The sequence below is a fragment of the Erythrolamprus reginae genome, chromosome Z (assembly GCF_031021105.1).
Source record: "Erythrolamprus reginae isolate rEryReg1 chromosome Z, rEryReg1.hap1, whole genome shotgun sequence".
NCBI lineage: Eukaryota > Metazoa > Chordata > Lepidosauria > Squamata > Dipsadidae > Erythrolamprus > Erythrolamprus reginae.
The window spans coordinates 149,523,874-149,546,134 of NC_091963.1; the positions used below are offsets into that span (position 1 = coordinate 149,523,874).

At 46.0% G+C, this 22,261-nt stretch overlaps 1 protein-coding gene across 1 annotated transcript in view; it reads right to left on the reverse strand.

Moving 5' to 3' along the window:
- The window catches only part of GUCY2D (guanylate cyclase 2D, retinal), a 50,973-nt gene that overhangs the window by 15,431 nt on the left and 13,281 nt on the right, over positions 1-22,261 (reverse strand). The window contains exons 3-13 of the mRNA XM_070726886.1: positions 20,474-21,330; positions 16,383-16,684; positions 15,145-15,499; positions 12,672-12,756; positions 12,420-12,516; positions 11,141-11,230; positions 9,937-10,017; positions 6,637-6,813; positions 4,935-5,091; positions 2,533-2,682; positions 86-234 (exon numbers count right to left, since the gene is read on the reverse strand). Of these exons, the coding sequence (XP_070582987.1) occupies positions 86-234; positions 2,533-2,682; positions 4,935-5,091; positions 6,637-6,813; positions 9,937-10,017; positions 11,141-11,230; positions 12,420-12,516; positions 12,672-12,756; positions 15,145-15,499; positions 16,383-16,684; positions 20,474-21,176 (2,346 nt within the window). The 5' untranslated portion in view covers positions 21,177-21,330. The remainder of the gene's footprint in view (positions 1-85; positions 235-2,532; positions 2,683-4,934; positions 5,092-6,636; positions 6,814-9,936; positions 10,018-11,140; positions 11,231-12,419; positions 12,517-12,671; positions 12,757-15,144; positions 15,500-16,382; positions 16,685-20,473; positions 21,331-22,261) is intronic.

Genomic DNA, 22,261 nt, shown 5'->3' on the forward strand with positions numbered 1-22,261 from the left:
GGTCAGACTAGAAGACCTCTACGGTCCCATCCAACTCTTGTTAGTCTCCTTCCCCTTCTAGCCACCATTCCTGGGCTCCCGTCACCTGATCAAAGACTTGATTGATGTTGGGTCTCCTGTCCGGTTGTTCGCTCCAACATTCCTTCATCAGTTGGATGCACTCCAGTGGCGCTTGGTCTATGGAGACCGAGGGCCGGCAAAGAGGAGGGGGTTTCTCCACCTTCTTGATGATTTCTGTTTGAACAAAGACAAAAATGTTCATGTTGGCTCCCTTACAGGCATCCTCGGCACAAATCCCATCGCCTGTTCTGCCCCCGAGTTACAAATGCATCAAAAACACCGTTAGTAAGAAATCCAAAGCAGAGAAACAGGATTCACAAGACAATACAAGACAGATAACTGAGTCACAACTGCTGTTTCCTGCAGCCTTTCAGCTGCCTCTGCTGTCCTTAAGTAGACTAGGAGAGTGGCCAATTAGCCCCCAGTCTTACTCTTGAGGAGACCTTCTCCAGAGTAACCACTCCTGCCTTTTGACAGCTCTGCGGGCTCTTGCATCAAGAAGAGGAGAAGCCTCTTTTTCCTCTTTGCTACTCTGGGGTGATGAAGGTTCCAAAGGCCCTGGCTCAACCTCTGCCTCTGGCACTGAGTCCTCGTCACCCTCCCCACTGTCCGACTCGGGTGCCAACTGCACAGGCCACTGGTGCATCACTAAGTCAGTCTCCTCTCGAATGGGATCCGCTATCAGCTGCACACGCTTCCTGGCATACCACAACATCACCTTCTGGAGACCCCCAAAAAAAGAAATAGCCCAACTCACACTAGGAATTATGAAGAAATATACCTGTTAGGACTAACTGCTGGATTAACAATATATTGGCTGCGGGTATTGCAGACTGCCACAAGAGGGAGATAGAGTTTATAGCTTATTTTCTTTGAGTCACCCTCTCTGTTTCTCTTTATCTGCATATATGCTCTTCAATAGCTCTGCACTCTCTCCGTATTGTAGTTATGTAGTACAGCGAAAATGCATTTAGGCTTGTTACCTTTGTTTACTGATTATGACAAAAACAACTGGTAAGAAAGACTATCTATCTATCTATCTATCTATCTATCTATCTATCTATCTATCTATCTATCTATCTATCTATCTACTTACTTACTTACTTACTTACTTACTTACTTACTTACTTACTTACTTACTTACTTACTTACTTACTTACTTACTTACTTACTTACTTACTTACTTCTATGCCGAGCACTTGGGGCGGCTTACAACATATAAAAGAAATAATATAAATATCCTAAATCCAATTAATTTAACTAATTAATCTAACTTGGTAATATTTGGATTATTATTCTGACAATTGAGTTACAGGGGGGGAAATATCGACAATGGGGCAAAGGCAGAAGGACCGCCATTAACCAGGAATGAAACTTCAAAGCTAGAATGACACCCATCCACCCCGGTTTGGACCAGATCGCTCAAAGCATTAGCGACCTGCTGGTGAGGTGAAGATGGCATCACAGTTCTGGTTCTGTCTGTGGCGGTCTGTGTGCGCCGCCATCTCTTTCTTGTGGGAATTTTTGGCAATTTTTTCCCGGCATTTGCACGGCTTCGCCTCTTCCTCTGCTTTGAAAAAAGCCCTCCTGCCTGTCTACCTGCCTGCCGGCGGGTTAATACCAACCTTTATTTCTTCACCCAAAGCACAGTTGAGCAGCTCCCTCAGCTGTGTGTTGGGTCAAAGTCACCTTCTGAGCATGCGCAGAAGTGAATTCACACAAAGGGAGATGCGAACTGGTGTTAAAGGTAAGTAGAACCCACCCTTGCAAGCCAATGTGATTCCCACCTCTTTGAAAATCTGGATGATGGCCCAAAGTCTTCTGACTTCCAAACCCCTGATGTCTGGCAAGTAGAGGACTACCCATGTGACTCCAACACTCCGCAGTCTGCATTGGCTGCCAATCAGTTTCCGGTCACAATTCAAAGTGTTGGTTATGACCTATAAAGCCCTTCATGGCATCGGACCAGGATACCTGCGAGACCGCCTTCTGCCGTACAAATCCCAGCAACTGGTTAGGTCCCACAGAGTTGGCCTTTTCTGGGTCCCGTTGACTAAACAATGTCGTCTGGTGGGACCCAGGGGAAGAGCCTTCTCTGTGGTGACTCTGACCCTCTGGAACCAGCTCCCCCCAGAGATCAGGATTGCCCCCACCCTCCTTGCCTTCGTAAACCTCTTAAAACCCACCTCTGCCGTCAGGCATGGGGGAATTGAAACATATCCCCCTTGCCCATGTAGTTTTTGTGTATAATTCGATTGTGTGTTGTTTTTTATATATTGGGGTTTCTTTTTTGGACTTTTAATCTAAAACTGTAACCTAGATTTTTAAATATTAGATTTGTCACTATGTATTGTTCTTCACCATTGTTGTGAGCCGCCCCGAGTCTGCGGAGAGGGGCGGCATATAAATCCAATAAATCTAATCTAATCTAATCATCACTGCCCTTCGCTTCATCGCTCCCCACTTAAGTACCTTCGGGGCTCATATCCAGCATACAATAAGGAGCATCGCGGCAAATGACTTCTTGAATGATGATGGAAATACTGTAAATGTCTCCCCCGTAGCTGCCTTTCCGTTCCAGCGCTGGATTCCTCAACAATTCTGGCGCGGTCCACAAACGCTCTGGTGGAATAAATTGGGGGTTGAAGATCTCCAAGGTCCCTCTCTTGTCCCATTCCTTCTTTTTTCTAAATGCAAACCATCATAAAAGCAGTTGAACAAGCCAAGCAAATTTTGGTCGCATGGCCACGGAGATGCCGTAAGTGACCGAAAAAACCAACCGGTCATTAAATATTAAAGTTTGTTAAAAAAATGAAAACCATTAGCACAGAAAGATGGCTGATTCAGCTGGATTCAATAACTTCTTTATAAACATAATTGTTAGGACTCTGTCCATGTGGGTTGGTAATATGTTTGCTGAGATGTTTCAGACTGCCACAAGAGGGGGCTAATTTTTTTAGCTTATTTCTCTGAGTCACCCTCTCCGTTTCTCTTTGTCTAAGCCAGTGTTTCCCAACCTTGGTAACTTGAAGATATTTGGACTTCAACTCCCAGAATTCCCCAACCAGCGAATGCTGGCTGGGGAATTCTGGGAGTTGAAGTCCAAATATCTTCAAGTTGCCAAGGTTGGGAAACACTGGTCTAAGCTATTCACTGTTAATGGCTACACACTGTATGTATGCTTTGAAACTCTCTGCAATCTCTCTGTATTGTAGTCATGTATTATAGTTAAAATGAGTTTAGGCTTGATATCTTTGTTTACTAATAATGACAAAGACAATTGGTAAGAAAGACTGTGTATTTGATAATATTTGGATTGTTATTCTGACTATAATGTGTATGACTTTAGACTGTTTATCTGTATGTTATTTCTCAAACTTTGATTCAAGTTAATATGTCTGTATGTGGCTGAGTAGTTTGTTTGTTTGTTTATTTATTTATTTATTTTATTAGATTTCACAACTAATCTCAATCTGAACATTTCTGTGTTTAAATAAGGATTACTCTGCTCATACATTAACAACAATAATGGGTGACTTTTCAATACCATAGCAGATTGTTCTTCAAGTAAACACAAGCAGGAGTTAGTTTCATTTCAACAGAGAGTACAGAGAGGAGAGTGCAGTGGACTGCAGCCGCCCTCAGTCTTAAGCTTAAGCTTTCAGTTTCGATTCTCTGCACAGAGTCACATGTGTTTAAGCTCTCATTGGCTGACTTAGTTGCTATGCCTATTCATTGGCTGACCTTGTTAACATAGCTCTCTGAGTCATTAATATTCTGACATTGTTACTTTTTTGCAATTTTGAATGGTCACTAAGCAAACTGGATGAGCCGAGGTGGCACAGTGGGTAGAGTGCTGTACTGCAGGCCACTGAAGCTGACTGTAGATCTGTAGGTCAGCAGTTCAAATCTCACCACCGGCTCAAGGTTGATTCAGCCTTCCATCCTTCCCAGGTGGGTCAAATGAGGACCTGGATTGTGGGGGCCATAGGCTGGCTCTGTTAAAAAGTGTTATTGCTAACCTGTTGTAAGCCACTCTGAGTCTAAGGAGAAGGGCGGCCTAAAAGTCTAATTAATTAATAAATAAATAAATAAATAAATGAATGAATGAATGAATGAATGAATGAATGAATGAATAAATAAATAAATAAATAAATAAATAAATAAATAAACTGTTGTAAGCAGTGGTGGGATTTGGCCGGTTCACACCAGTTCAGGAAAACTGTTTGTTAACTTTCTGAGCAGTTTGGTGAACCGGTTGTTGGACGAAATCTCTTTCCAACAGTCTTTTGTTTTTCCCCATTTTACAGGGATAATCCTGTCAGGGCGGCAGGAAACAAGCATTCTGATGTGTCTCTGTGTTGATTCTAGCCTAACCCTTATCTTTATTGCCCTGCTTAAGTGTTTTCTAATCTGCCTCTCCAGTTAAACCTTGTTACGTTGTAACTAGTGTTGGGCGAACTGAATTTGCAAAGTTCGGCATGCCGAACCGGAACCTGAACTTTTTTAAAAGTTTGGGTTCGGCGTTCACTCGGACACCACGAAGTGCTGCTGCCCGGGAGGAAAGTGGGGAATTCCATTGTAGGATTGTCCACCTCCTTTTGCTTGCAGCACCACTGCAGCATCCTTTTCCATAAAAATAAGTTGCAATGGCCTTGAAAAAAGCAACTGACAATCATTTTTTACACTTACGACCATTACGGCATCCCTACGTTGGCAAGAAGCCAGGTGAGGCAAAGTGCCCCTCAACGTGAATGACGTCAGGTTGGCCGCACCCATCCAGTCCCATTGCTGGGATATAAGTTGGCATATCCTAGAGACATTTTTTCGGTCTCTCTCCTCCCATTCTTCATTCCAATTTTTCCTCTACTGACCCTCAGGCTTCATCGGTTCTTGGACCACTTTCTGAGCTTCCAGCAATTCGTTGTATCCGTGATCCGTGATTTTCAGGACGAAACGGCCGTCCACCACGCAATTCCTAGACTTCAGCCGGCCGTGCGGGAACCGCTGGTGGTGCAAATACTTCATGCCCTGATGGAGAAAAAGAAGAGGTCTTGGGCACGTCGCAATGAAGGGATTTGTCAGGCTGAAGCCATCATTTGAGTTGGAGACTTTGGACTACCACATATTAGGCTTTAGAAACAGTGACGGCGAACCGTTTTTGGTTCATGTGCCAAAAGGGGTGCGTGGGGGGGTCATAGCATGCATGTACATGCCTACACCCCTTCCCTCCCTCACCATACATGCGCGCACACCCCTGCACTGCCTCCCGCACATGTGCAAAGGACTTTCTGAAGCCTGGTAGGTGAAAAAAATGCCCAAACGGGCAAACCAGAAGTTTGGGGAAACGCACTTCTGGTTTGCCCATCGTGCTGTTTTTTGCACCCTGAGGCTTCAGGAAGCTTCCCTGAACCCTCCAGAGTGCAAAAAACAGTGCAACAGCAAATTGGAAGTGCATTTTTCTGAACCTCTGGTTGGTCCATTGGGGAATTTTTGGCAAAGTCTCGCGTGCCTCCGATATGGCTCCAGGTGCCACCTGTGGCACCCGTGCCATAGATTAGACATCACGGCTTTACAATATAGTCTTGCTGTGGGAATTTAGGAGGGGCTGTTGCCTGAGGAAGGTAGAGATGTAGCCATAACAAATTCCTTCTAGATTCGCAAGGTCATCCTTTGTTCAGCACCTGCCCGGAAGTTGTTGGGAGTAACGAAGACATTGGCAGGAGGAGACTGGTCAATGGGATGAAATTAAAGGTGTGGGAACAAGGGAATGAATTTTAAACTGGGTGGAGAAACCCATGGGAATTCAGATTCGGGTTTCTCATAGATGTGCCAACATGGGTCTGCTAATAGAAATATAGAAACATAGAAGATTGACGGCAGAAAAAGACCTCATGGTCCATCTAGTCTGGCCTTATACTATTTCCTGTATTTTATCTTAGGATAGATATTTGTTTATCCCACGGATGTTTAAATTCAGTGACTGTGGATTTACCAACCACGTCTGCTGGAGGTTTGTTCCAAGCATCTACTACTCTTTCAGTCAAATAATATTTTCTCACGTTGCTTCTGATCTTTCCCCCAACTCACCTCAGATTATGCCCCCTTGTTCTTGAGTTCAATTTCCTATTAAAAACACTTCCCTCCTGAACCTTATTTAATCCTTTAACATATTTAAATGTTTCGATCCTGTCCCCCCTTTTCCTTCTGTCCTCCAGACTATACAGATTGAGTTCATTAAGTCTTTCCTGATACGTCTTATGCTTAAGACCTTCCACCATTCTTGTAGCCCGTCTTTGGACCCGTTCAATTTTGTCAATATCTTTTTGTAGGTGAGGTCTCCAGAACCGGACACAATATTCCAAATGTGGTCTCACCAGCATTCTATACAGCGGGATCACAATCTCCAATAAATTGGAAATTTGAGGAGCCCCAACAGAAGTTCTCATTCAGCAACCCCAGTCAGTGCTGGTGCTGCCACGTGATCCTAATAAAGGGATCTGAGTTCACTTCAGAGATTTTGTCTTGTCTGGGGAGCTGGATCAGAACAAACAGCTAGATCTCTTTCCTGGGCACCTTGATAAGGTCCAGCAGCAAGGACGACTTGAACATCCAATCCAGCTTCATGTCCTCGTTACGGAGAAGATCCTCAAGACTCCCTCGCGTGCAGTGCTCCGAGACAATCGCAAGAACCCCGGCGTCATGGAAGAAGCCTACGAAAGGGTTGACGTTTTCGTGTCTCAGGTCCCGCAGCTAAACGTGGGGAAGAACAAAAGGGAATGAGAATTTGAGAGAACGTCCTCACCAGGTATGATGGGAATGGCTAGAAAAGTTTCCTGTAGAAGACCTTGTTCCTTCTGCTAGAAGACCTTTGGCCAAGTCCTTGTCCCTACGTACCTCTAATGACATTTGTAGAAGTCCTTCTCTTCTGTCTTTAATGTGCTATCAAGGAATGGCCCAAGTCACTCTCCCCACCACCACATTTTGTTAATAGCCAGGACCAGTCTATTCTACATAACAAAGATCTACCTCCTTCAGCCATATTAGGAATTTCCCAAAGCCCTTTTGTTACACCACATTGGTGGATCAGAATATTTGTTTATTTATTATTAGAGTTGAAAGGGACCTTACAGGTCATCAAGTTCAACCCCCTGCTTGAGCAGGAAATCCTACATCACTCCAGCCAAATGGCAGTCCAATCTCATAAGGACTACACAACTCAATCAAGGGAAATCAATAGACACAATTTACAAACTTGGAGGACAGGACCTTGCAGATGGCCCTCACCCTGTCAAGGACCTTGGACTACTCATATCCAATGACCTAAGTGCCAGAGCCCGTTATAACAACATTGCCAAAAAGGCACTAAGAATGGTTAACTTAATCTTGCATAGCTTCTTCTCTGGCAAAATTTCATTACTAACCAGAGCATACAAAACATTTGCTAGACCAATTCTCGAATACAGCTCACCTGTTTGGAACCCACACTGGATATCGGACATTAATACAATTGAGAGAATCCAGAAATATTTCACAAGAAGAGTCCTCCACTCCTCTGCTCGCGACAGAATACCTTATTCCACTAGACTTGAAATTTTGGGCTTAGATAACCTAAAGCTACGTCACCTTCGATCTGATCTAAATGTAGTTCATAAAATCCTCTGCCACAATGTCCCACCTGTCAATGAATATTTCAGCTTCAACCACAACAATACACGAGCATCCAATAGATTCAAACTCAAAGTAAATCGCTCAAAACTCGACTGCAAAAAATACGACTTCAGCAACAGAGTGAGCGATGCCTGGAATACGTTACCTGACTCTGTGGTTTCTTCCCCAAACCCTCAAAACTTTAACCTTAGACTGTCTATCATCAACCGCACTCCATTCCTAAGAGGTCTGTAAGGGACATGCATAAGCGTACCAATATGCCTACTCATTTATCTATATTTACTTTGTTTATGTTTATACCAACACCTGCTATCTTGTATATGTTCTGAATAGATAGATAGATAGATAGATAGATAGATAGATAGATAGATAGATAGATATAGATAGATAGATAGATAGATAGATAGATAGATAGATAGATAGATAGATAGATAGATAGGCAGGCAGGCAGGCAGGCAGGCAGGCAGGCAGGCAGGCAGGCAGGCAGGCAGGCAGGCAGGCAGGCAGGCAGGCAGACTGACAGACAGACAGACAGATAGATAGATGATAGATAGATGATAGATAGATAGATGATAGAGAGAGAGAGAGATAGATAGATAGATAGATAGATAGATAGATGACTGATAGATGACTGATAGATGATAGACAGATAGAGATAGATAGATAGATAGATAGATAGATAGATAGATAGATAGATAGATAGATAGATAGATAGATAGATATATAGATAGATAGATAGATAGTCTGCTTGGAGGAAAACAATTAGCCAGTGGAACTGTTTGGCACCAAAAGTTATAGGTGCTTCATTCCTGGAAGCAGTTTGGCAGATCAAATCTCAGTAGGTTCAAGGTTGACTCAGCCTTCCGTCCTTCCAAGGTGGGTCAAAAGAGGATCCAGATTGTTGGGGCCAAGAGGCTGACTCTGTAAACAGTTTAGAGAGTGCTGCCTGTAAAGCACTGTGAAGCGGTATATAAGTCTAAATTCTATTGCTATTTGTTAAGGACAGGCAGATCCTGGAGGTGGAGTTAAGAGGGGAATTAGCCTGGGATCATTACATTCCCATAAACAGTTCAAGCCTTCTTGAACCCTATTATCTAGGGCCAAATTAGTGCTGATTGTGAGCTGATTAGATCCTTGTGTATAAACACGAGCAATAAATCAGCTTAACTGGAATTTAACCTGTCGTGGAGGGAACTGCTACATGCTGGCTGAAATTTCCTAGCTAACGAGCCAAGGCAGGGTGAAAATTCTGGTTAGTCCTCAATTTACGCCGCAATCGAGCCTAACCTTTCCTCTGCTAAGCAAGAACATCGTTAAGTGAATTTTGTCCCATCTCAAGACTTTTCTTATCTATATGGGGAATGGCTCAAGAAGCCACTTGGACACATCAAGAATGATCATCTCCCCACCCCCATCCTTCCCCATCTCTGCCCCCTTAGCCCTGATCACCTAATGGTAGAGAGTCCTCTAAGCCGTCCCCTCCAGCTCTTGTAGTCTGTTATGGTTCTACCCATTTTGAAGGAAACATGGAGATAGAAATAGAGATGGATGGGTGGGTGGGTGGTGGATGGATGGATGGATGGAGGGGAGAGAGAGAGAGAAAGAGAGAGGGGGGAATGGATGACTGGATGGGTGGATGGATAAGAGAGAGAAAGAGAGAGGGGGTGGATAGATAGATGGGAGAGAGAGGGATAGATGGATGGGAGACAGAGAGAAAGAGAGATATGGATGGATAGATGGATGGAAGGATGGGAGGAAAGAAGGATGGATCGATGGGAGGAAGAGAGAAACAGAGAGAGGAGGATGGATGGATAGATGGGAGAGAGAGGGAAAGAAAGAGGGAGAGGTCTGGATGATTGGATGGGTGGATGGATGAGAGAGAGGGGGGAATGGATAGATGGATGGGAGAGAGAGTGGGATAGATGGATGGGATACAGAGAGAAAGAGAGATGGATAGATGGATGGATGGATGGGAGAGAGAAAGAGAGATGGATGGATAGATGGGTGGAAGGGTGAAAGGAAAAAGGATGGATGGATGGGAGAAAGAGAGAGATGTGGATGGATGGATGGATGGATGGATGGAAGGAAGGAAAGAAAGATGGGAGAGAGAGAGAGATGGATGGATGGATGATAGATAGGTAGATAGGTAGACAGACAGACAGATAGATAGATTGTTTTTTTGAAGGAAAGCTCTTCAGAACTCACCTGGCAAAAAACTTTTTCAGTGCTTGGTTTGACTTCGATGTCCTTTGCTCCGGGGAATCTTTTCAGCCACACCCAGTCCCCCTGAAGGTGGGGGAGGGGAAGACAAAGAAGGACAGGCCTGGTGACCCTCAACATCTATCAAACGCTCAAAAGAAACTGGAAGGAAGGAGACACTCGCCCCACTTTCGTGCTAGCTAGCTGTTAGCCAAACAACCACTTTCTGGCTTAGATACATGTACATACATTAGATAGATCAGATACTCACTAATGAGAGTAGGGGTGGAAGAAATGGATGGATGGGTGGGTGGGTGGGTATAGAAAGTTCATAGGATTAGGATGGATAGATGATAGATAGATAGACAGACAGACGGACGGACGGACAGACGGACGGATGGATGATAAATATAGGAGACAGAGGACACACAGAGACAGACAGACGATAGATAGATAGATAGATGATAGATAGATAGATAGATAGATAGATAGATAGATAGATAGATAGATAGATAGATAGATAGATAGAAGATAGACAGACAGACAAACATAGATAGATAGATAACAGACAGGTGATGAACCGGTGGGTGAATGGATGGATAAATGGATGGATGGAGGGATGAAGGGAGGGAGGGATGGGTATAGAAAGTTCATAGATTAGGATGGATAGATAGATAGATAGATAGATAGATAGATAGACAGACAGACAGACAGACAGACAGACAGACAGATGATAAATATAGGAGACAGAGGATAGATAGAGATAGATAGACAGACAGACAGACAGATAGATAGATATATGAATGGATGGGTATAGAAAGTTCATAGGATTAGGATGGATAGATATTGGTAGATAGATAGACAGACAGACAGATAATAGACCATAAATATAGATGAGAGAGAGAGAGAGAACCAACCCACAGTGGACAACCAAAGTCTCAGACCCAAAACCTTCATGCCTTTCCCATGAAAGATGATGAGCTCCAGAGTTGATCCTTCTTCTTGGGATTCTACGGTTGATGTTCAGGTTGACTCTCCCCCACCATATTCTGTTGGATATGGAACTCCAACCTTTGCAGGATAATAACTTTACCTCTGAGGTGCTTTCCTGGAATGCCCTCCAATTCTACCACCACCACCACCACCACCACCACCTCAATACTGAAAGGATTTGGGACCGGACCCAACGCAGGGAGGAATATAATTTCACCTCAACCACGGCGAGGTTCTTTTCCTCTTCTGCCCCACTTTTCATGCTCTTCTTCTCCGAGCCCTTTGATCCGGGGCTGTCGTCCGGCTTCTAAAAAGGAAGAAGATAGTCAGATATAAACTAAAGATGGTCAGATATAAACTAAAAGGTTACTCAATAATATTTATTGAGTAACCTTTTAAGAACAAGAAAGGTAGACTTAACCAAGGGTAGATCTAAGTGCCAAAGCCCACTGCAACATTGCCAAAAAGGCTTCAAGAGTTGTTAACCTAATCCTATGTAGCTTCTGCTCCAGTGATATCACACTACTAACCAGAGCATACAAAACCTTCGCCAGACCAATCCTTGAATACAGGTCATCTGTCTGGAACCTACACCACATTTCGGACACAAACACTCTAGAAAATGTCCAGAGATATTTTACGAGAAGAGCCCTCCACTCCTCCACTCGCAATAAAATACCCTATGCAACTAGATTTATAATCCTAGGTTTAGAAAGTTTAGAACTACGTCACCTTAAACACGACTTAAGCATAGCCCGATAAAATCATCTTCTACAACCTCCTTCCTGTCAACGACTACTTCAGCTTCAACCACAACAACACATGCAAACTTAAAATAAACTGCTTCAAATTTGACTGCAGGAAATAAGACTTTAGTAACTGAGTAGTGGATGCTTGGAACTCACTCCCAGACTCTGTAGTATCATCTCCTAACCCCCCAAAACTTTACCCTTACACTATCCACTGTTGACCTCTCCCGATTCCTAAGAGGTCAGTAAGGGGTGTGCATAAGTGCACCAGCGTGCCTACCGTCCCCTGTCCTAATGTGTCTCTCTTACTAATATCATGTATATAAACATTGTTATATCTTTATATACTACCAATAGGTACTTGACAAGAAACATAGAAACCTAGAAGACTGATGGCAGAAAAAGACCTCATGGTCCATCTAGTCTGCCCTTATACTATTTCCTGCATTTTATCTTAGGATGGATATATGTTTATCCCAGGCATGTTTACATTCAGTTCCTGTGGATTTACCAACCACGTCTGCTGGAAGTTTGTTCCAAGGATATACTACTCTTTCAGTGAAATAATATTTTGTCCCCTTGTTCTTGTGTTCACTTTCCTATTAAAAACACTTCCCTCCTGAACCTCCTGACAAAATAAATAAATAAAATAAAATAAAACCCGGTACTGGTAGGAACCTGCCCCCCTGGCTTTACTCAATGATCGCACTTCATTCTCGCCATGGGGGTGGGTGGGACCTGGCTTACTTTTATGGTATTTGGGAGGTCAATGAAGGTCACGTCATCCTCGGTCAGGGCAATCCTGTTGGGTCCTTCACTTAGCTGGGCGTGCTGAAACCAGCTTCTGCGGGAAGCGAGGTGAGCGATTAAAAAGAAAATCAGACGTGAACAACTATTTCCCGCCGTCACCAGAGCAGGATACGGTAGAATTGCCATCCCGCAGGACTCCCAAGCACCTTTCTCATAGGGAGAATCGTAAGAGGATTGCGGGAAACTTACCGAAGATAGAAAGCCATAACAGAGCCACCCATGGACAAGAGAATGACGATGAGGAAGATGAAGAAAACAAAATCGCCACCCACACCTGCAGAAGAAGGAGAGAGAAAATTTATTTGGACTGAGGTCCACTTTAGTTGGGGACACCAGGATTAAGCCACGTGGCTGACCAATTCCTTCTTTAAAATCCAGTTGTTGGGACACTTACTCCTGGTTAATTGTCCTCACTGCTGGGAAGTTTCTGTTTAATTCCAGGTTGCTTCTCGCCTTGAGTTCAAACTACTTTATTGCTTCTAAGCCTACTTTACAGGAATCTTCCCAAAATGGCAGATTTTACTTGCGGAAGACTAGATAAGGCTACGGATATTTGTGGGCAAGAGGGGAATCACACAGAACTTACATAGAATTATTCTGCCGGGCTCTCTGGCAGGAGCCTCCCGAAAATTCAAGGGTACAAATTCCAGACACACACACGTTTGAAAATTCAAAACAATGTTCTTTATCACAAAAGTCAAAATAAACAAAGCACTCTTTTTGTATTGCAAAGAGCACTCTTCCCAAAACAACTGGGTAGTCTGTACAATTTCCCTTAAGCAGTCATTAAGTACCTAGCCAGCAGCTGTGAAGAAACTTCACACCCCTTCTTCTTCCAACGAAGTGAGACACACACACACGTTGCTCTGCTTTGGTTTCAAAGGCGTGAAAAAGCAACAAAGTCCAGCAACACAAGATTCCTGACGAACTCCGATCAGATATTCTTCCACAACGGCCAAACCCACATGGTGCTATTTATAGCAGCAGCCCTAATTACTGGAGACCTAATTACTGGAACCCCACCCAAACACAGGTGGCCTCCCTTATTTCCTGTAATATGTTCTTACTTGGTCTCTTCTACGCATAATTCTGCGCTTGCGTGGGTCCAAAATGTCATCAACTGAATCAACAGAAGATAAGGGAGATTGACTGCCTGGGCTGTGTGCCAAGCCCTCCTCTGCCGAGTCACTCCCACCTTCTTCTTTGTCCAAGGAAACTAAACTCTGAACTGATTCTGTCGGCAATAACACAGGCCTGTGACATGTTGAATTGTCCCCTGCATCCACCTCCCCATTCCCTGGGGCAGGAGCTGGGCCGGAGCCAACCACAACAAGAATAAGAGTTGAAGGGGACCTTGGAGATCTTTCCCCTACTGAAACAGGGGACCCTACGATAATCTTCTCTACAATAATTTATAATAATAATAATAATAATTTATTAGACTTGTATGCCGCCCCTCTCCGGAGACTCGGGGCGGCTTTCTACAAGGGATATCTGGAATGTAAGGTTACAAGGCACATAGCTCTTGCGGGGAATGTTCTCGGGGGCAGTTGGTATTACTATCATGTAGCGGGAAGCCAGCGGAAGAGAACAAGCAGTGCCATTGGTCAGTAGATCATTGACTGGTGTTTTGGGGGAGGTTAGAGATGAGCGTCCTCATTCTGTTTCCTTCCAAGGGTGAAGTGCATGCTGTAATGTGCTACCTGATTGCTAAGGGCATGAATGCTGTTGTGATGGGTTGCATCTCTCAATAGACTAGAGAGGGAGTGGGAATGGAATCAGAAATGGTATTCATCCAGTTCAGACCAATTTGAGTGAATTTGTAGTAGCAACCTGGTGCTATGCCTTCCTATTTAGCCACATTTTACAGGCATGAGCATGCGTGCAAGCTGCGCATGCGAGCAAAACACATGCACCAAAGACTGCATCCATGCACGCATCAATCTATGCATTTCTGCACAATCTAGTATCTTCTTGACTATTTCTTCATCTCATGGTAGATCTTCTTTGTAATGTAATCTTTGGGTTACATTTCCAACATTTGTTAGATATATTTTTAAAACATTTTAGCTAGGCTAGCAGGGGGTAGATGCCATCTATACTTTACCCCAGGGGTATTGAACTCAAGGCGCATGAGCCTAATCTGGCCCATGGAGGGTGCTTAAATCTAGCCCATTGGGCTGACCTGGAAATATCAAGGGACCGGTCTGTGGTGACTTGGCTGTGTGTGGGGGGCCCTCTGTAACACATTTTTGGCGTTTCTGGCTTCCTGCAACACTCTGGCGGCCACAAACAGGCTGTATAGGAGCCTCTCAAGGCCTCTGCACAGCCCATTTTTGGCCAGCAGAGTGCTGCTGGAGGCCTGGGAGGCCTAAAACGGGTCAGGTGGGGGCTTTGGGAGGCCTCTGTGCAGCTCATTTTTGGCTGGCAGAGTGCTGCTGGAGGCCAGGAGGCCTAAAACAGGCTATGCGGGGGCTTTAGTAGGCCTCTGTGTGGCCCATATTTGGCCGCCAGAGTGCTGCAGGAGACATCCATCCTGTCTCCCTCTCCTGCTCCCCTCCCCCATTGACCCATGGAGGAGAACTACAACACTGATCTGGTTCTTGAAGGAACCCAATTTGACTCCTCGATCTACCCCATTTGGTTTGGCTTCTACACTTACCCCCAGAACAAATGGTGCCACGGTTGAACCAACAACTAGGGTCAGAAGCCGTCTTGGTATTGTAAGGCCAATGCATCCTGCGTCCTACAAAACGCAGGATCCCAGAAGCCAGGTCGACTTTATAAGCTGGGTGAAGACGGTTGCCTCTTCCATCCGTGTCCAAGATGACGTACGGGACCTCGGCGCCTCCCTTTTCATCCGCCGACACCGGCTGGCTAAAGCCTTCCAGCTCGAAGTCCTTGGCGTGTTCAGCAATGGTCGTTCCTACCACCCTCTTGCCAGACAGATGAGTGCTTTCCACGGCCTTGGCGAGGAAGTAGATGGAGTTGAAAATGGTGCCGAATAGAGGGTGGGCCTGAAAGGAGGAGGAAGAAGAACTAAGCCAAGATTGGACATTGTACTTTTCTGTACATTTACACCAAAGAAGCATGGTGGCGCAGTGATTAGAGTGCCCTCCTCCTTCTCCTTCTCCTCCTCCTCCTTCCTCCTCCTCCTCCTTCCTCCTCCTTCCCCTTCCTCCTCCTTCCTCTTCCTCCTCCTTCCTCTTCCTCCTCCTCCTTCCTCCTCCTCCTCCTTCCTCTTCCTCCTCCTTCCTCCTCCTTCTTCCTCCTCCTCCTCCTCCTCCCTTCTTCTTCTCTGCAAACCCCATTCCCTTCCAGCACTGATGATGTTACTTAGCTGGGTTATGAAACATCTGCAAGTAAACAACAAAGCTCAGAACACCAAGATCTTCCCTTGTGAACAAGTCACCAATAGGCCCTAAAAACGCTATTGTATAAAAAAACTGGCTTCTCCATCAGCCACCGCATAGCAAAATCCATGCATGACATAGGAGGAGTAATGGCAGCAAATGTAGGTTGAGTTAAAAGAGGCAACGACCTAGAATCTCTATGTTGCCACCAGCAGACCAAGTCCAAGCCCTGCTCTTGAATTTTCATTGACCTTTCTCCAACTCCTGATTAGTGTTAGCCATTGGTGGAGAAGATTCCACTATATGGGTGTGAGTATCAATATATTAAATTTAATTGACCCTTCAGGTGGGGACCTGATGTTTCGCACCAGGCATAACTTTCTGACCAGTGAAGTCAATGCCAGATTCACTTAATGACTCTGTTACTAGCTCAACAACTTCACGGCAACAGAAACGTTGGGTTCAATTGTGGTCGAAAACCAAGGACTAATATCCAGATTCTCACCAACCCTGGCCCACTTCCTTCCCACTCCCATCAGTCAGGCACCTTCTCCACGCTGAGTTGTCCAGGAATCTCTTTCTTCTCTTGAGCCTCTTTGAAGGCCTTCCGGAAGGAATATTCCGGAGAGTCGATGGTGACGGTGAGCACGGCATCGTACGCCCGGCGTAACTTGAGATTCTCCAACAGTGGTGTGTAGATCTCGCCCTGGTAGGGCAGGCTGTAGGTCAGGGCATCGTAGGGGATGAAAACGTAGCTCCCTTGGGTCATGTCCATTTCTTCGGCCTTCTCCAAGAGGAGGCGCTGCTCCTCTCCGCCAAGGAGGACGGAATGCATGCACATGATGATCGCTGTAGAAGGAAGGGAGAGAAAGAGAAGGGGAGGAGGGAGGGAGGAGGAAAGAAAGAGAAAAAGAAGGCATGAAGGAGGAGGAGGAGGAGAGTGGATAAGGTGGAAGGGGAATAAAAGAGAAGGAGGAAGAGTAAAGAAGGAGAAGGAGGATGGTGGAGAGGAGGCATGGAAGAGGAGGAGGAGGAGGAAGAAAAATGGATAAGGAGGAAAGGAATGAAAAAGAAAGAGGAAAGAAGGAAAAGATGGAGGAAAAGACATGGAGGAGGAGGAGAGTGGATCAGGTAGAAAGGGAATGAAAGAAAAGCAGGAAGGGGAAAGAAGGAGAAGGGGGAGGTGGAGGAGAAGGCATGGAAGAGGAGGAGGAAGATGGAGGAGGAGACATGGAGGAGGAAGAAGAGGTATGAAGGAGGAGGAAGGTGGAGAAGAATGGATAGAAGAAGAACAGGAGAAGGAAGAAGGAGGAAGATGAGTTAGAATGGATAAGGAGAAAGGGGAATAAAAAGGAGGAAGAAGAAAGGAGGAGGAGGAGGAATGGAGATGGAGGAGGAAAGGAGGAGGAGGAGGAGAATGGATGAGGAAAGGGCAAGAAGGAGGAAGGTGGAGGAGGAGAAGGCAGGGAAGAGGAGGAAGAAAAATGGATAAGGAGAAAGGGAAAAGGAGGAGGAGGAGGAGTAATGAAGGAGACATGAAGGAGGGAGGAGGAAAAGGAGAAGTATTAGACCAAAAAAAGAGTAAGAAGGTTAAAAGAACAGAGAGTTGATCAAATTTGAAACCCAATTGTTGGGAATGATAAAGAAAGGAATCCACTGGGTCCAGCTGGGGAGACCCATTCATGACAAGCCAAGTTCCAAAGCCCCACCAGATCCATTTGAAGGTCCTGGCATTGATCAGGACCTCCTCCTGAAAATCCCAAGATGTGCTTGACAAACATGTAATTGCTCGCAGGCAGCACCTTCCAGCTCCTGACTCCTAAATGCCCTATAATTGGACCTCCTCCTCTTCCTCTCCACAAGCCCCACTCCCTTCTTGCACTGATGATGTTAGCTAGATGGGTCATGAAATATCTGCAAGAAAACCACCAAGTTTAGAAAGCACCAAAGATCCCACAGTCCTCCTCTTCTTCTTTTTCCTCCTCCTCCTCCTTGCCAAATAATCAAACAAGCATTCTTTGGGGTGTTTATCTGCTCCATCCTTTTCCCTATAGCCGTGGTGGTCAACCTATGGTACACATGGTGTTGTCCTATGTCAGCTCTGGCTGATTTTGTCACCACCAAGGCCAGCTGATCTTCGGCCTTTCAGAGGGTGGGGGAAGATCATTTTTGCCCTCCACCAGCTTGAGGAAAGCACCCTGAATCCTGGGAAAGGCAAAAAATGGCCCAACGGCCTAACAGGAAGTTCATTTCCAAACTTCCGCCAGGCCCGTTAGGTCCATTTTTTGCCAGCCAGAGGCTTTCCTGAAGCCTGAGGAGGCCAACAGGCCTACTGGAAGTCTGGAGGCTTCAGTGAAGTCTGCACATGTGCGCAGGGGGGGCGGAGTGCAGGAGGGTGTTTGTACACACATGTACATGAGGGGGAGCACGCATGTGTGGGGGTTGTGTGCCCATGCGTGGGGGAGGGCATTGCATTATGGGTGTTGACACCCAAGCGAAAAAATGGTTTGCCATCACTGCAAACTTAGGCTTCTGTCTGTGAGGAGGAGAAGCTGCGTTCCGATACATTCTGAGTAATGTTTATTATCCAGTAACTCAATCAACAGGGCTGGAAGGGACCTGGGAGGTCTTCTAGTCCAGCCCCCTGCACAGGTGGGAGATCCTATGCAAGTGATGGCGAACCTTTTTTGGTTTGCATGCCAAAAGGGTGTGTGTACATGCCACACTCACTCACTCCCCTACACGCATGCACAACACACACACCCTGCCCCAGTGCATGCACACAATTCCCCCCCATGGCCTCGCGCATACGCACAGGCTTCACTGATGCCTGGGACAGTGAAAAAAACAGCCAAACTGGAAGATCAGCAAAACAGACCATCCGTTTGCCCAATTTCCCTTTTTTTTGCTTTGCAAAGACTTCAGGGAAGCTTCCTGAACCCTCCAGAATGTGAAAAAGAGCACAGCAAGCAAACATGAAGCAAACTGTTTTCTGAATTTCCGGTTTGCCCATTGGGCCATTTTTTGGACTCCGGGGCTTTAGAGAAGCTTCCCTGAAGCCTCCGGAAGGCAAAATGTGCTCCCCCGAGGCTGAAAAACAGCTTCATGCACACGCACTGCAGCTGACATACGGCAATGCCTTGTGTGCCAGGGGATTGGACCATTTGAACAGCAAGCCTGGTTAGCATAGAACCAGAGTGGGGCGATATATTTACCCTTTGTTGGTGGAGTTGAGATGTTGGCCGTTCAACCACGTCTTGGTCTCCTGACGGAGAAAGAAGCGGCATAAACATGTGGTTGAGTCACAAGGCATGCTCCTTGTCCTATAAACCAACATTTATAGAATCCCAGAATCAGGCGGGATCTCTGCAGATCCACCACGGTCAACAACAATCCCATCAATCCTGAAATTCAAATTGCAGGTTTTTTCTATCTTTGAAGGCTTCCAACCAGGGGTGGGCTACTGGCCGGACAGAGTGGGGGACAAAGTAGGGTAGTAAAAATGGAACTCCATGCCAGAGCACCCAATTTTCACTGAAAGATGTTAAAAGAAAATTCAGGGTGTCCTGCATAAACCACACCCACAGTGTGGTAGTAAAAATTTTAGTAGCCCTTCACTGCTTCCAACCCAGGGCAAATGACCACTTTCCTGGCTCAGTGGCTCAATTGTCCAACTCCTACTACTACTATGAAGGTCTTTTCCCTTCATGGTCTCCTAGAATCAGCTTTGGATCTAGGAAAACAGGGTTTCAATCTTCTTTCTACAATTGTTTTTTGGAGTTGATGAGGAACTTGAACTGTCTACATCAAAGGTCTTCAAACTTGGCAACTTTTAAGACTTTGTGGACTTCAACTCCCAGAATTCTCCAGTCAGCTACGGAGAATTAAAGTCCACAAGTCTTCAAGTTGCCAAGTTTGAAGGACTCTGATCTAAATCAAGCCAGAAGTGAAGAAACCACCATGGTGGGCTTCTACGTGGTGGGCTTCTGCCAAGTTTACCTGATGCACCAGTTGCGACCCTACCTGGATCAGGAGGCGCTTCTCACGGTCACTCATGCCCTTGTCACCTCATGGCTGGACTATTGGAACACCCTCTACATGGGACTACCCCTGAAAAGGGTTTGGAGACTACAACTGATCCAGAATGCAGCTGCGCGAGCTGTTGTGGGTGCCCCTAGGCCACATCAACACACATCACACCAACACACTGCGAGCTGCACTCCCAATCAGTCTCCAGACTCAATTCAAGGTGTTGGTTATCATCTATACAGCCCTACATGGCTTAGACCTGACTATGTGGCCTTCTCCGGGTCCCGTCAGCTAAATAGTGTCAGTTGGCAGGGCCGCAGAGGAGGGCCTTCTCTGTAGCAACTCTAGCTCTCTGGAACTGAGATCCGTTCTGCCCCCACTTTACAGAGAGCTGTAAAGACTTGGCTTTCCTGGCAGGCCAGGGGCCGTTGATAAAATGAGATATCATCTAGATACAGCAATAAGAGATATGCATGGGTTTAAATTATCTTTTTAAATTGCTCTCTTTGTTGTGAGCTGCCCAGAATCCTTAGGGAGTTGGGAGGCCTATAAATTTAACACACTTACATTAGACTTGTCTTCAGAAACACCTGCTCTTTGTAACCATACCTCGTACATTGCTGGCCTTCTTGACCTTCCAAAGCGCGTCCTCTACCCCGCTCAGGTCATCTTCCACAGTGGCCGTTACGGTGACGGGCAGGCCAAAGTTCCTCATCGAGTCAGCCAGGCCTTGTCCCACTTGGATCCAGAGGTCTTCCTTTGAGGTAATGACAGCCAGGTGAGCCCACTGGAAGTGCTTAAGCACGATGTAAAGCACAGCGGAGGCCTGAGGTAACGGCCTCACGAAAGTCCCAAAACGGCCGACCTCGGCGTCATCCACCAAGCAAGCCCAGGAGAAAACGGGCTTGTTCCAAGTTTTGCCCAGCATCCCAGCTGCCTGGCAAGCCAACGGGTTCACCGGGCCTACAAAACCAGAGGCTGCATGTTCGGCATTGACTAAGCCCTCGAGGGCCTTGGAAGTCTGGCAGTCTTCATTGAGGAGGACATAATCGAACCAGTACGCCTTGTTTATGCTCGGGTCCTTGTTGATCCGGCTCACTGCCAACTTGGCCGCCGCATCTGGGTAGGCTTGGGCGTAGGTGGAGTCACACTTCCAAGGACCTATCACGCCGACTTTGAAGGTCGTTGCGTGGATGGTGAGAGGAAGGCGAAAAACCAGAGGCCAGAGGAGAAGGGACCACCAAGGAGGCAAGTAAGCCCACCTTGGGTGGTTGGCGAGCCAAAAGAGGAAACCCATCCAAATCCAGCTCATGTTGTCGTGGTGGACTTAGCAAGCAATCTGATCCGGCTGTAGAGGCAAGGGGAGGAGGGGAAATTGGAGAAGGCACAGAACTTCAGTTCCTTAGGGACCGCATCCAGAAGTCTTGTGGTCCATCTCCTGCCATCAATTTGGATCAAGGGCGGCTCTTCACCATCAAAAGAGGGAGAGAGAGGAAGGGAAGGAGGGAGGGAGGAAGCCAGGAAAAAAGAAAGAAAGAAGAGAGAGAGAGACACAGAGAGAGAAAGAAAGAAAGAAAAAAAATTTTTAGTGAGTGAGCGTCTCAGGAAAGGTCAGCCTTAGCATTTGGCCACCACAGGTGCCCCTGACACGAGTCTCATGTCACCCCCTCCACAACCATGCCCCCTCTACCAGTCCTTCAAGGTCAGGCACAAGCCAGATGTGGCCCACAGTAAAATCGAGCTTGACACCTGATCCAAGGTTTCCACGTCTGCATTGAACATTCCTTTCATTTGGCTCTTTGAAGCGATGGATAAAACTCAACAAATCTTGACACGGAAATCTATATCTGGACTCAGGCTGCTGCTACTCAATGCCAGGTCGGTTGTAAATAAAGCTCCCGTCATACAGGATTTACTCCTGGATGAGGAGGCCAACCTGGCATGTGTGACTAAAACATGGCTGGGCCCAGAGGGAGGGGTTCCTCTCTCTTAAAAGTGCCCAGCCAGGTTTCAGGTGTGACACCAGCCATGACCACCTGCTGCTGCACGAATCCCAGCGATCGATTAGGTCCCACAGAGTTGGCCTTCTCCGGGTCCCATCGACAAAACAATGCTGTCTGGTGAGACCTAGGGGAAGAGCCTGCTCTGTGGCGGCCCCGGCCCTCTGGAATCAACTCCCCCCTGAGATTCAAATTGCCCCCACCCTCCTTGCCTTCCGTAACATGTTGAAGACCCATCTATACTGCCAGGCATGGGGCGATTAATTTTTCCCCTCACGTTTCCTGACTCAACATATGAGATTGGTGTGATTGTTTTAGAATTGCTAGTTTTTAATAATAATGGGGTTTTTTTTAATATAGTTTATATTGGATTTGTATTCTTTTTTTTTTTTTAGAA